Source organism: Nilaparvata lugens, chromosome 3 (genome assembly GCF_014356525.2).
Source record: "Nilaparvata lugens isolate BPH chromosome 3, ASM1435652v1, whole genome shotgun sequence".
Classification (NCBI taxonomy): Eukaryota; Metazoa; Arthropoda; class Insecta; order Hemiptera; family Delphacidae; genus Nilaparvata; species Nilaparvata lugens.
In genome coordinates, this window is record NC_052506.1 from 78,220,538 (window position 1) to 78,235,795 (window position 15,258).

Consider the following 15,258-nt stretch of genomic DNA (forward strand, 5'->3'; position numbering starts at 1 on the left):
AATACTATTACAATGCGGCGCTTCCTAACAAGATGGCGGATTTTAGCGTCAGGGTACTAGCCAAGTTTCCATACTGTATGTATACTGTGCTATCGTTTCTCTATGATACCACCTAGTTGTTTTCGAGGGCAAGGGTCCGCAGTATCTGAAAGAGAGATTCACCCCTCTTGCGCACATCCACCACAGAAACACACGGCATCACCAGTATTTCCTACAAATTCCACTCCACCGCATAGTTATGTACAACTCCTCTTTTACTTTAGTAGCGCCCCGACCGTGGAACAATCTATCACCTGAGTTGATTTTCTCACCAACATTCTATTTGTTTAAATCGAGGCTTCTGTCATCATTGACAAATGATACCTTAGCATAAGGGCATTATGATTGGCAGGGTTTGGAGAATCATTCATGCTCTCATTTCATTGCTCCTATTTCATGCACAGTTTCATAATTACTTCTCTTCTTCTTTATTAAAAGTCTGATCACAATGTTTTGTAATCGGACCACCTTTATAGTTTTTTCCTTACCTATTCCATCTACCCTCTATTGTATTGAATTATAAAGTTTAATTTTTCATGGTATACTTTCATGATAAATTTCATTCCACATGGATGCAAATAACAACTTTTGTTTCCTCTAGTTTGCTAATGTGACCTAGTATACTGTTGATGGCCTAATATATACTATATTATTTTCTTTGATATCTGTAATTTATTGATTAATACTGATGCGGAGCTGTTAAATAATGATTTATTTTTCAAGTTTGATTCAATTTTATATTGTCAATTTTTGTAGATGTTACCATAGGCATTAGCCTTGTAAAAATTGTCAATAAATATCTTATCTTTTTATAGATAAGTTTTGAGACTATATATACTCACAGTGACAACCAGTGACGGGACAGGCGTGCACCTAGTGACATGCACGTAAGCGAGCACTTGGGGCAAATGCCCCTGACGGGCCCCGGTCAGGAAGAGGCGTGACGACGTGAAGAGGATGCCGTTCACACCGCCGAACGTCGACAGCGCCACGAACACCGGCACAGTCCAACTCAGCGCGCCAAACATCTTGTTGCCGAACGTCTGACGAACACAACAACTCAATAAATACATTGAAAATACAAGCAGACAGATTGAAAATTAATACAATCAGAAGATTTTTCATATCAAATGAAAATTTTGATTACCACAACACATATCGTTATGTATTGGGGAATCAATCAAATTTATATTTATTAAAACATCTTTCAAAAATGTATGAAATCAGTGCCACATATTTTTATTCATAAAATAGAATAAATTATAGTACCTTTTGAAAATAATAGAATGAAATATTAATTTGCATTAAAATTATTGATCAAGCAAGATCAGAAGCAATATCACGGCAACGTATCAAATATAGATAGCAGTTTATTTCTCACTGGTATTCCAACTAAAATTCTTGAATGTTGTTTTTCGCCACACTGCACAGAAAGCAGCTGTTTTCCAGTCCCTACGTAGATCTGAAAGACCTTGTTTGCAGACGACGTCAGAAAAGGGTTTCTTTTCCGGGCTAGGCCAGAAAGTTGTCTCTTTCCAGCCGCTCATGGAAGTAGTTAATAAGTCATCCGCTAGATCGGGCGAGTGGCCACTTTCATCATCAGCTAAAGTCATGATTTCAGTTCCAGTTTCGAATCAAACTAATTTGCTTCGCAACCAGTTTTATTCAATTATTTATTGTTGATTAGTGCATTACGAATTTTCAAAAATGCTTGAAGATGACTGTGGTATTCCAAGTGAAATTTTAAAAGAATCTGAAATCCTGACTGCAAATCTTCTACCACTAAAATCAAGAGATAGGTACGATAGCTTAACGAGTATTCTTTATTTTGTATTCTTTATTTATTCTGTCAGCAATACCTGTAGTGTGGCGAAAAATATCGTTCGCACCACGGGCAAAAATGTTTTTCCAGCTCTCAATCTTTTCTAGTCCTCGGCCTACGGCCTCGGACTTGAAAACCGATTTCGAGCTGGAAAAATCTCATTTTCTGCTCTAGGTGCGAAATATACTATTCCATCACTAACTGCTTACTACTGAAACACTTCTTAGGTATCAAATAGAACGACTAGCAGTCGAATTTGACTAGAATTTGCAGTCAAATTAAAGCCTAAACAGGACAGTTTTAGTTGGGAAAACAGTTGGAATTTGAAAAAAATAAATAAATGTTTATTTCTCAAAAAAGCTAAAACTACTACATCAATGACAGAAAATATCACTGAGATATTGCAATTATTCAAATGAATTAATAATTATTATTAATAAACGATAATCCAAATTAAATGCTGTAATTCACCCCATCTAGCTGTTTACCCTGTTGTCAATATTTGCAGTAGCAGAAGTCTTCGGGGTGAATTACAGCATATAATTTGGATTTTCGTATGATAATAATTAGAAAATATTAGATAGTTTTATTAAATACAATAGTTCGCTTCAAAAATATCTTTTAATATGTCCTCTACATGTGTAGTGTTTTCTGTGTGGAAATGGACCTACTCCACTATGGAGTACCATGTTCTAGAGTAGGTTTTGTTTCCTTTGTTTTGTGTGCGCATTACACGCATTAGTAATATAAGGCTCAACTCACACTTACGCGACTCAGGTCGAGAAGAGACTTGACTCCAGTCGAGAGCATGTGTCTTCAAATGGCGGAGACTAGAATCGACTGGTCTGAGTGTCACCATTTGAGAAAACATGCTCTCGACTATAGTGAGGTCCACGTTATAATGACAGTGGATAAAGATAGGAGAATAACGTTGCCGACTCTCTGTCTCAATTAATTATATATCTATATAGTCAAAAACATAATTGGCTTCGTTGTGGAGCTAGAAAATGATAGTACTACCTGCTTTGTCGAATGATAGACGAGGGTAGCAACACCAAAGTTAATCAAATAATGTCATTATAACGTGGACCTCAATATAGAGCCGAGTCTCTTCTCGACCTGAGTCGCGTAAGTGTGAGTTGAGCCTAAGTGTTAAGCAAGTCATTAGATGTTCATTTGAAAATATGAGTTGTTGTTTGAAATGACTGATCAATGAATTTGGCGTGAATAGATTCGAAAAACCAGTTGGATAGTCTATAGTTTGAAAATGGAATTAGAATGGGGAAAACCGTTGAAATTTGTTGAATAAAAGGGATATTTTATTTCGGAAAAATTTTGAATACAAACCACTGCGACAGCAGCTGAGGAGAGCATTTCGTCGGCCGACACGACAGCGAAGTAGGCCAGGTTGGCCAACACATAGATCAGTGTCACGATCGGCATGGCAATCCAGATGGCTCGAGGCAGGTTCCTGAAAAAGTTCATGAAAGTTGCTAAGTTGAAGAAAAATATATTCGGGCACCGAGTTTCGCTCGTTATTTTTATTCCATTCTATTAAACGAGCAGCTTCTGTGTATAATTATGTTTAGATGTTTAAATGTTCAGATGTTTAGATGTTTGTATTTCACCGGATCTCGAAAACGGCTCTAACGATTCTCACGAAATTCAACATAGTAGGTTTATAATATAAAGATTCGATTGCACTAGGTCTCATACCTGGGAAAACTCGCTGAAGGACATTAAAAGGATAATAATTATCATTCATCCTTGGAAAAACAGATGATAAATTTATTTCGACGTATGTTGGTGATGGAAGTGAGTGAGCGAGTTCATGTGTGTGGGACTGTGTCAAAATTATGACTCAGCTGTTGAACTTTTGTAATCATTCAATCAGGTACTTAGTATCGGTTGCAAAAAAGCCGAGTTATTTCCAATCCTGATTAATTCCAGTAGATCCATCTTTTTTAAATGGTCTTTTCTGATTTGGTTCACGAGAAGTTAATCAGGATTAAAATTCAACTGGCTTTTGTGCAACTGGGCCTTTGTGAGGGAAATTTTTGCATTCCTCTGGGAATTAATCTCAATTTACTGTGATTAGATAGAACATTTCTGTATGAAGGTTATTATAATTTCTTATTTTGTAATAAATTTGTATGCTTTTGTACTCCAGAGCGAAGCTCGGTCCCCGATATTTTATTGATAAACACAATACAATTCTCTAAAATGATCGTGTTTATATTTTACAGCTAGCTATACGTCAGCTTATGAATTTCAGGGATGCGATATTTTGATTTTCCACAGAATCACTCGCTCACTTTTTACTATCCACAGAAAGCGAAAGTCTCAGCTGTTTCAGCCAAGGATGAATTATCCTTTTAATGTCGTTCAGCAAGTTTCCCAAGGATGAGACCTAGTGCAATCGAATTTTTATATCATAAACCCACTATGTTACAAATTTCGTGAACATCGTTAGAGCCGTTTTCGAGATCCGTTGAACATAAATAACCAGAGATAAAAATATAAGAAATATAAACAGATATACAGAAATTGCTCGCTTAATATAATAGGATAAACGTAGAAAATCTATAACATGATAAAGGAAATAATTGGCTTATATAAGTATGGCATAGGAAATAATTGGCTTATATAAGTATGGCATAGGAAATTCAAGAATGACGCATCATCACGTCTGAACTACTCAACTAATTAACTTGAAATTTCGCATATAGATTCTTTATTTACCGAGGATGGTTATAGGCCTATTTTAAACTGTTCAAGATTACAGTAGATCATGTTTTCATTTTGTCAAGTTTTCAATTAGATCCTTGCGAAGCATGGGTTACCTGCTAGTCTATAATATAATAGAGGAAATAATTGGCTTATACACGTACGGGGTAGGAAATTAACGAATGACGCATCATCACGTCTGAACTACTCAACTAATTAACTTGAAATTTCGCATATAGATTCTTTATTTACCAAGGATGGTTTTTGGTATATTTTTAATTTTTCAAGATTTCAGTAGATCATGTTTTCAGTTTGTCAAGTTTTCAATTAGACCCTTGCGAAGCATGGGTTACCTGCTAGTCTATAATATAATAGAGGAAATAATTGGCTTATACTCGTACGGGGTAGGAGATTAAGGAATGACGCATCATCACATCTGAACTACTCAACTAATTAACTTGAAATTTCGCATATAGATTCTTTATTTACCGAGGATGGTTTTTAGTATATTTTGAATTCTTCAAGATTTCAGTTGATCATGTTTTCATTTTGTCAAGTTTTCAATTAGACCCTTGCGAAGCATGGGTTACCTGCTAATCTATTATCTATAATATAATAGAGGAAATAATTGGCTTATACACGTACGGGGTAGGAAATTAACGAATGACGCATCACATCTGAACTACTCAACTAATTAACTTGAAATTTCGCATATAGATTCTTTATTTACCAAGGATGGTTTTAGTATATTTTTAATTTTTCAAGATTTCAGTAGATCATGTTTTCAGTTTGTCAAGTTTTCAATTAGACCTTTGCGGAGCAGGGTCACCCGCTAGTTCATATATTAATCCGACTTGAGAAATACAATATTTTATTATAATTAATGAACAGAAACGGAGTAACGTTTCTGTCATCTAATTAACTGAACTACAATGAAACAAGTCAATGGATGAAGGGGTTGCCATTCATAAAATGTTGGGTGGAATGAGTGAACAGGCTTGAACAATGTGCCCTTATCACTTCTGGTTTAACGGTCACTGAACAAAATGCACCTAAATTTAGCTCCACCTATCGTTGTAGGGCTAAAACTCCTACTGACATAGATCAAAATTTCCTATATCCACGTTATAATGCCAGTATTTGATTAAAAGTGGGGTTGCTATCCTTGTCTATCTTTCGACAAAGCAGATAGTGCTATCCTCAACCACCTCTGTACTGACAAGAGAAATGAATGGCGAAAACTGCATATTGATATCTGAAACCGTATTAATTTTTCTGAAGTGAAAGTCGTTAATTAATGTTGTATATTAACCAGCTGAAATCATGTGTCAGCGCATGAATGAAGGACTGTCTGTGTGATAGCTCCCAAATAGGTTCAGCTGATGTTATGAATGTATGGAAGAACTGTAGTCATTGCATGCAATGCATTCTCCAGCTGACTAAATAATAATTATCTGTTATCCTGGAAAAGGAAGAAGGAGTCGGTAAATTTTGTTGTCCTAGCTTGATCTGTAAAAAGGGTCGAACAATATGTGCTCAAAATTTGAAGCTGATTGATCAAGTCTTTCAAAAGCTATTGTCGAACATACAAACAGACGGACAACGACTTTGGCCTTGAGTTGAAAGTTAGAACTCGCTAACGCTCGATCAATTATAGATTTACTAATTATTTTGCAGAGGATAATGATTAGTCCAGGCAATGAATGCTCAAAAAAGGGTATAGAGGGAAAAGTTTGGAAGACAATTTCTGACCCCACAGTTCTGTTTAGGATGGTAAGGAGGTAAACTTATCAAAAGTCCCCATCCCTAACCTCTGTGCTAAGGAGGTGGGGGTGGTTTAAAGGTACCATTTTTTGTTTTCTCGCATAAAACTCAAAAACTGTGTACCCTAAGGACTTGACTGTCATATAATAAATTGAAGCTTACATAATTTCCTGCAATATTCATTCTAAAACTTTTTTATATCTCCTCTAGTTTTCGAGATATCCGCTCTTCAAGGTGTGACATTTTGAAAAAATCACGTTTGCCACCAATTTTTTCTATTTTTGCTCTTATAATTCTTTAAAAAATGACGGGGAAAGTCCATTCTGATTATGAGCTGATAGAGCATCAAATTCTCTTCAATTTGATGTGATTTACGCTTTTACGAATTTCCCTACACCTTTTGCAGCAGCTTTAGTGTTGAGTGTGAAATCTCCATTTTTGCAACAATAGACCAATTGACAAAGGAATTTGGAGGGAATGTTTGTAACAAAATTTTTGACTTTGCAGCTTTGTTGAGACTGGTTAGGAGGAGAGCATATCAAAAGTCCCCATTCCTAACTCATGTGCTAAGGGGATGAGAGTGGTTTAAAAGTTGCATTTTTCAGCGTTTTGCTTCCATGCTCATATCTTGAGAAAAATGCATTCAACCGACATAACTAACAATTCAATAAATGTCCTTAGGATACATAGATTTTGAGTTTTATGCGAGAAACCAAAAAATGGTACCTTTAAACCACCCCCACCCCCTTAGCACAGGGGGTAGGGGGAGGGGACTTTTGATATTTTACCTCCTTACTACCCTTAACAGAACTGTGGGGTTGACAAAAATTGTCCTCCCATCTTTTCCCTCTATAACCTTTCCTTGACTGGACTAGATGTCCACATAAGATTCTGGCTATAGATAATGGGATAGATTGATGATTGAGGATACACTGGCTGTCTCTAATTAAAAAAAAAAAGTATTTCAATAATTGTACCATGTACAAGGATTGCATTCTTCTAGAACATTCGTCTATCAATTCTTTCAAAAGCGTATCGATCCTAAATAAAAGTCCAAGTTGTTAGGACTTCTTCAAAACGGCGCAAATTTAGAATGTCGAGATTATTATTTCGCTGACTTTGCACTTGCTGTTATCTCTCGATATCTCCAGCCATTATCATCATCATCATCATCATAGCTGTAGTGAGATTCACTTGTGAGGGTCAGCATTCCTTACTTTCAACACCTTTATGCTTACCATTCAACTTTTCCTAACAGTTTGAAATGGTGATACTTAGACGTCTAGTGCGTGCCAAATTAGGCCTGGAAACGATTCAGAGCTCAGCATCAGTCTGTTTCATTCTCTCTCTCTCTTACTCTCTGCCGTCCCTCTTACTCTCTCTTCTCTTTATTTGTATGGTTCACTCTGTCTCTTTCTTCCCCACTCTCTCTCTACTAGATGGTTCTTCTGTTTCTGTCTCTCACTCACTTTCTCTCTTCAAATCCCACCCTATAACGTTTGTTCCATTTATCTTATTTTAATTATCAATGCAATATTGTATTCACTATTACCATAGAGAAACAATAGCGTAAGTAGATATCACATGGTAAAGGGCGTTTATGTCGCAACTTTTACTGTTATCTCAAGCCGATTACTGTCGATTTTTACTGTTTTGACCGGGTAAAAGTAAATGAACGGCACAATATGAGAGACTACCAGCGTCATAAAGCTTCACAGGAAAGAACGAACTACGTGGACTATCAGCTTGAGATAACAGTAAAAGTTGCAACATGAACGCCTTATACCATTGGGATATCTACTTATGCTATTGTTTCTCTATGCTATTACTCATTCTAATTTCATTCTTTCATCCCATAATTCTAAGATTCAAATCAACTAGTTTTTAACTTAATAATTAGAGTTTCTTATTTGAAAGTTACTTTAATATTCCCAACAGCTCTAATTCATCACAACCCGGTCGTGTGTTAATGGGAAGGATATTTTATATCCTTCTTAGAGAATCGTTAATTATTTGTTGAAACACCGCCGATTTATGAAGTTACATCACATTATTAGATTATTGTTATTCTAATTGCATTCAATCTTTATTCTCATTGATTAATTATTGTAAAATTCGTTGAATGACTAGCATCATCGTTATTTAATGTAAATTAGTGTATAAGCCAGAAAATATTGTAACATACATAAATAAAGAAATCTAATCTAATCACTCTCTCTCTCTCTCCCGGTCGTGTGTTGATGGGAAGGATATTATTTTGTATCCTTCTTAAAGAATCGACAATTATTTGTTGAAACACCGCCGATTTAAGAAGTTACATTACAATTTTATACTATCGATATTCTAATTGCATTTAATCTTTATTCTCATCGATAAATTATCTATACTTTGTAAAATTCGTTGAATAATTAGCATTACCGTCATTTGATGTAAATTAGTGTATAAGCCAGTAAATATTGTAACATACATAAATAAAGAAATCTAATCTAGAATGGTTCTTCTGTTTCTCTCTCTCACTCACTCTCCCTCTCTCTCTTCCGAAGAATAGAAGAATATTCTTATTTGGTATCATTGATATTTATTATCATTATTATTTTATTTGCTTCATTTCAGTTTATATAATCTCATTTGTGTACGCTAAGCGAATTCCTGATTTTATTTTCAATTATGAGATATGCTCCTGTTTGCAGACAAAGTTCATTTTTTAGCAAACAGTATTGTATTCATTGACTGTACACTACAACATTTTTGTTGAATTTAATATTTGATTATTGTTATTCTGTAAAGTACTTGTCATTGAATAAAGATTTAGTTATTTATTTATAGAATACTCAATCCGAAAAATGGACATTGATATGTTCAAAGCTCAACCAATTTGAGGGAATGCATAACAATATTATTTATCTATAGTTATTCCAAAGTGCTTTTAACATATCATATACAGTTCAATAATCATTATTTCAGTTTATATTTTAGCTTTAGTGTTTGGAAGTTTGTGTTTCTTTCATGGTTTCAAATTTTTTTAAAATAACTAAATATTATTTTGTCAATAAACTCCTCTGGTTGCAATTCATTAGCATTAAGAGAAATTATCATTATTGTATCGTTTCAAGTGGTAATTGAGTAGAATATTTCTTATTAATTAATTGATATTTATACCATCTGAAATTGATAGTTTCCATGTTTATTTTGGACTAAAGTTGTATTGAAATGGTACACGTAAAAGACTATCTTGAACAGTGTCACCTTAATTTGGAAGAAGAATAGCACAAGCTCTACCTTATAATTTTATCTATCAATGTTATTACATCAGTGTCATTTGTATCGTAAATGAATAAATAAATAAATAAATGAATATTATGTAAATTCATCTAAAACTTTGCTGTATATTGTAAGCTTTTGTATATAAGTGTATAAACCAGTATATATTGTAATCTACATGGATAAAGTACTCAATCAATCGCTCTCTGCGTATCTTCTCTTTATTTATCTCTTACTCTCTCTCTTTCTTCTTCTCTTTCTTTCACCCTCTCTCAACTAACAGATACACACTTTCTCTCACTCTCTCTTCCACCCTCTCTCAACTAAAAGGGTTCTTCTCTCTCTCTCTTTTTTTGGTAGAGAGTTAGTGGGGAGGATATTTTTAAAATTCTTTCCGAAGAATGGACATTGATATGTCCAAAGCTCCGCCAATTTATGTAGATGCATAACAATATAATTATTATCTATAGTTATCATATTACAAATTGCTTTTTCATATCATATACAGTTCAATAATTATTTTCTTAGTCTATATTATGTAAATTCATCTATAATTTTGCTGTATTGTAAGCTATTGTATATAAGTGTATAAGCCAGTATATATTGTAATCTACATAAATAAAGTACTCAATCAATCAATCAATCTCTCACTTAGGGTTGTGTGGTAGAGACCAGGAGTCCTAACTCCGCCCTAATAAAGGCATATAATCAATCAATCAATCAATCTCTCTCATTCTCTCTTTCTTCCAACATCTCTCAACTGAAAGATTTCTTCTGGCACTCGCTCTCTCTCTCTCTTCCACCCTCTCTCAACTAAAAGGGTTCTACTGTCTCAGATCAATTGCGTTTCCCGTTTTCTGTGCACTTCTAGTTATTCTCAGCTCTCAGCTCCAATCCACAGATCTCAAACTTCTCTACCGAGTTTCACTTACAACAGTCACTGTTGATTGAACGAGAGCAGTTAATGTTATTCATGAGAGGAGCTGACAGAATAACGTAAATCTTACCATACTAGGTTTCACTTGAATTTGTCAGCATTAGGTGATTGGGAGGATATGGAGTAATTTCATTAATAATTCTGACAGAATGAAGTAGAACTAACTATAGTGGGTTTCACTTTAAATTGTCAGCATTAATTGATTGAAAAGATATGGTGTAATTTCATTAAGAATTCTGACAGTTTTAATTGAATCTCCAACATCCCCCATCTCAAGTTTGCAATCTGAGAGCTCGGATTTTGCTAATAAGCCAATCAAATTACAGAAGTGTGTCTTGTCTCAATCAATTGAACGAACGTTACCGAGAAAAAACATTTTTTCAGGATATTCTAGTAGTTCTGTGAGCAGTAGACCTCACGCAGTATTCTCATCCACAAGTACCTGAATGAAACTATAGACCTTATGGAAATACAGCAATAGACTGGCTTCTCCACACATCTGTGTAATCACTTGTCAGCTGATTTATGATGAATAATTCTATAGTCTGATTTTTACTCTAATATTGGTGTATGAAGGAGGCTCCTTTTTCCTTTTATATTATCCTTGAAATGCAAAATTTCCAAAAACCTTGTATATACGTGGACGTGCAATTAAAAAAGGAACATATCTGTCAAATTTCATGAAAATCTATTACCGCGTTTCGCCGTAAATGCGCAACATATAAACATTTAAACATTTTAACATTCAAACATTCTACATTCAAACATTTAAACATTCAAACATTTAAGCATTTAAACATTCAATCATTTAAAAATTCAAACATTTAAACATTTAAACATTAAGAGAAATGCCAAACTGTCGACTTGAATCTTAGACCTCACTAAGCACGGTCAATAAATAAAAATAACGAGCGAAGTTCGGTGAAACCTGTTCACCGGCTGCTCTCTAGACATCTGTGTAATGCATGCAATGGAAAATCCACTTGTCAGCTGATTGATTATGAATAATTCTATAGTCTGATTAATCCTATCTTCAGAGTAGGTGATATGATTGTACTGTATAGTGATAACTGAGTATGGAGGAGATTCCTTTTCTTTTCATATTATCCTTAAAATGCAAAATTTCAAAAAACCTTGTGCATACATCAACGCGCAGTTAAAAAAGGAATATTCCTGCCTAATCTCATAGAATTCTATCAACGCGTTTGGCCGTACATGCGTTACATATACATACAGACAAAAGAAAATCCGAGTTAGAACATAGACCTCACTATGTTCGGTCAAAAAATAACATAGAAAGTGCACAAGAAAGAAATATGTCGTGATTGATCATTTAATCAGCTGGAGTATTCATTTCATGCAATTACTACAGTTTGTCCATTCATTATTCATTCATAACATCAGTTGAGGCTATTTGGGAGTTATCACACAGACACACACTCCTTCATGCACTGACACATGATTTCATAATTTTGCTTACATAATTTCCTACAATATTCATTCTACAACTTTTTTCATATCTCCTCTAGTTTTTGAGATATTTGCTCTTGAAGGTGTGACATTTTCGAAAAAAAAAACACGTTTGCCACCAATTTTTTTCTATTTTTGCTCTTAACTTTTCAAAAATTGATGGGAAAAATCCATGTCAATAATGAGCTTATAGAGCATTGAACTCTCTTCAATTTGATGTATTATTTCACACTTTTACGAATTTCCCTACACCTTTTGCAGCAGCTTTAGTGTTGAGTGTGGAATCTCCATTTTTGCAACAATAGACCAATTGACAAAGGAATTTGGAGGGAATGTTTTAAAAAAAGTTTTTGACTTTGCAGCTTTTTTGAGACTAGTTAGTAGGAGAACATATCAAAAGTCCCCATTCCTAACTCTTGTGCTGAGGGAATGAGGGTGGTTTAAAAGTTGCATTTTTCAGCGTTTTGCTTCCACACTCATATCTTGAGAACAATGCGTTCAACCGACATAACTAACTATTCAAAAATTAAGCTTGATAAATTTTCTACACTTTTTGTTCAGTGGAATTTTGTGTTATTCCCAACAGTTCCCGAGATATTCGCTCTTGAAGGTGTATAATTGTTAAAATAACAGGTTTTTATCCAATGTTTTGCTCTTTCAGGGCTTATAACTCTCCAATAATGCATCATATAAACTGATGCTTATCGTAGTTTTGTAGATCATTGAATTCTCTTTGAAATGATGAATTATTCCACTATTCAACTATTCACTATTCATGAATTATTTCACTATACTTTTTTCAAAAATGTCACACCTTAAAGAGCAGATATCTCAAAAACTAGAGGAGATATGAAAAAGTTGTAGAAGGAATATTTTAGGAAATTATGTAAGCTTTAATTTGTTATGATGACAGTCAAGTCCATAGATACATAGTTTTTGAGTTTTATGCGAGAAATCAAAAAATGGAACCTTTAAGCCATCCCCAGCCCCTTAGCACAAGGGGTAGGGGTGGGGACTTTTGATATGTTTAACTCCTCACTACCCTAAACAAAACTGTGGGGTCAAGAATTGTCTTCCAAATATTTCCCTCTATACCCTTTTCTGAGCATTCATTGCCTGGACTACATGACCACCTTCTCATTTGAAAAAATGAATTTTGATTCATAAGAGGGACAAAAATGTTGAAGCAACAGCGTAATTTTTCATTTCAAAAAGGATCCCCACTGTAACCACTGTAAATGTAACCATAGAGAAACAATAGCGTAAGTAGATATCCCATGGTATAGGGCGTTTATGTCGCAACTTTTACTGTTATCTCAAGCTGATTACTGTCTCAATTCAATTCAATTTATTCATTCTTTGCACATTTTACATAGTTTAAATACACAAAAATACAAAATAAATAAAGAGTACAAAAGAATGTGTAGCTCGCAAGACTTTCGTCTGTTCGCGAGCATGAGTAAGAGAATATAAAGATTGAGAAACGTAGAAAAGAAAAAATATTTATAAAATAGAATATAATAAATGACTAAGAATAGCCTAATGGTAAAATAAATTTGAAATACAGAGTGAAATGAAGAACAGTTTTTTTTTACAATATAAGAGGGAAAACCTGAGAAAGAGAAGAAGCACAGTGAATGCACAAGTCAACTGGTGATGAGAAGAGGTGAGTGGAGAAACGTAAATTTAGAATTTGTTATAAGCTACTGCCTTTGATTACTGAAAACGTCAGGTGATGTTTTGATCCATGATAAGATTTCTTTTCTCTTATAGCAATTTTGATTGTCTGATATGAAGTCTTGTGGTATAATATTTACTAGTTTGTCACATCTATACGGAAATTGCATTCTACATACTGTTAGATTAGTTTCAGGTAAGTCAGATCTCCTGTAAGTTTGGCGCGTGTTATATGGAGTAATTCGGGTATTGAAAAGATTTTTGTTTTTTAATAAATATGAAATTAAATTTTTCAAGTAGAGCTGTTTGATTGTAAGTATGTTAGATTCCTGGAAGAGAATTCTAGTAGGATACAGCCTTGGTTTGCTTAGTGCCACTTTTATTATATGTTTTTGAACATTGAAGATCTTGTTTATATGACATTCAGCAGTACCCCCCCATACCCTAATTCCATATTGCAACACAGATTGTGCGTAAGCAAAGTAGGCCATTCTAGTAATTTGTTGCATTTTCAACTGGCTCATTTTGTAAAATTTATTTGTTAGATACTTGACCTTGTGACATAGAGATTGGATCTGGGAATCCCATCTCAGATGACGGTCAACAATTATTCCCAGGTATTTAACGGTTTTAGAGTCCTCTAGTTTAGGACAGTCACAATCATTCAAACCTATTTTATTACATTTGATATTATGAATTTTCAAGTTTATTCGGTTTACAGGTTGAGTAGCAGCATTTGGTGTGAAGGTCATGAATGAAGATTTTTTATGATTCAGAGTCAGGGTATGATAGTCAAGCCAGTTCTTGACCCTGGAAATACCCTTCTCAGCTGATATTTTAGTACTCTCCCAGTTATCACCCGAAAAAACTAAAGTGGTGTCGTCGGCAAATGAGATTGTTTGACCATTTTGCAAGTCGAGATTCAGGAGGTCATTAATGTATAGTATGAATAAAATTGGTGAGAGTACAGTCCCCTGCGGTAAGCCGTAATCTAAAAGATTTTCAGTACTGGATTTATTTTCAATTGATAATATTTGAGAGCGACCTTCAAGGTAGCTTGTAAAAAGTTTCAGGGGCAAACCTCGAATTCCAATTCTATTGAGCTTTTCCAACAGTTTGGTGTGTGGGACAGTATCGAATGCTTTTTTCAAGTCAATAAAAATTGCAATAGATTTTTTATTATTACTAAAATTTTCAGTTAAAGTTTTTACTAATAACGAAATAGCGTCTTCTGTGTTTTTTCCTTCTTGAAATCCAAACTGGTTAGGGTGAATCACCTTTCTCACAACCATGTATTGTACTAGCCGCTTTTTAATAAGCTTTTCCATGATCTTTGAAAATCCACTTAGCAAGCTTATTGGGCGGTAGTTATTGGGATCGTCAACATCTCCCGATTTATGTAAAGGTATGACTTTAGCCACCTTGAACTCCTCCGGAAAGAAACCTTCTTCAAAGCATTTATTAATTATAATTTTTAAAGGTTTAGCAATATAGTGGGCAATGATTTTTAGACAGCTATTATTTATGTTATTAATTCCTGGTGCTGAGCTGGATTTGAGGT

General features: G+C 34.4%; 1 protein-coding gene across 1 annotated transcript in view; it reads right to left on the reverse strand.

Annotated features, from left to right (window-relative positions):
* LOC111055257 (large neutral amino acids transporter small subunit 1) overlaps positions 1–15,258 on the reverse strand; it is an 86,032-nt gene that overhangs the window by 24,154 nt on the left and 46,620 nt on the right. Inside the window, exons 5-6 of the mRNA XM_022342426.2 lie at positions 3,209–3,332; positions 882–1,082 (exon numbers count right to left, since the gene is read on the reverse strand). Coding sequence (XP_022198118.2) covers positions 882–1,082; positions 3,209–3,332 — 325 coding nt within the window. The remainder of the gene's footprint in view (positions 1–881; positions 1,083–3,208; positions 3,333–15,258) is intronic.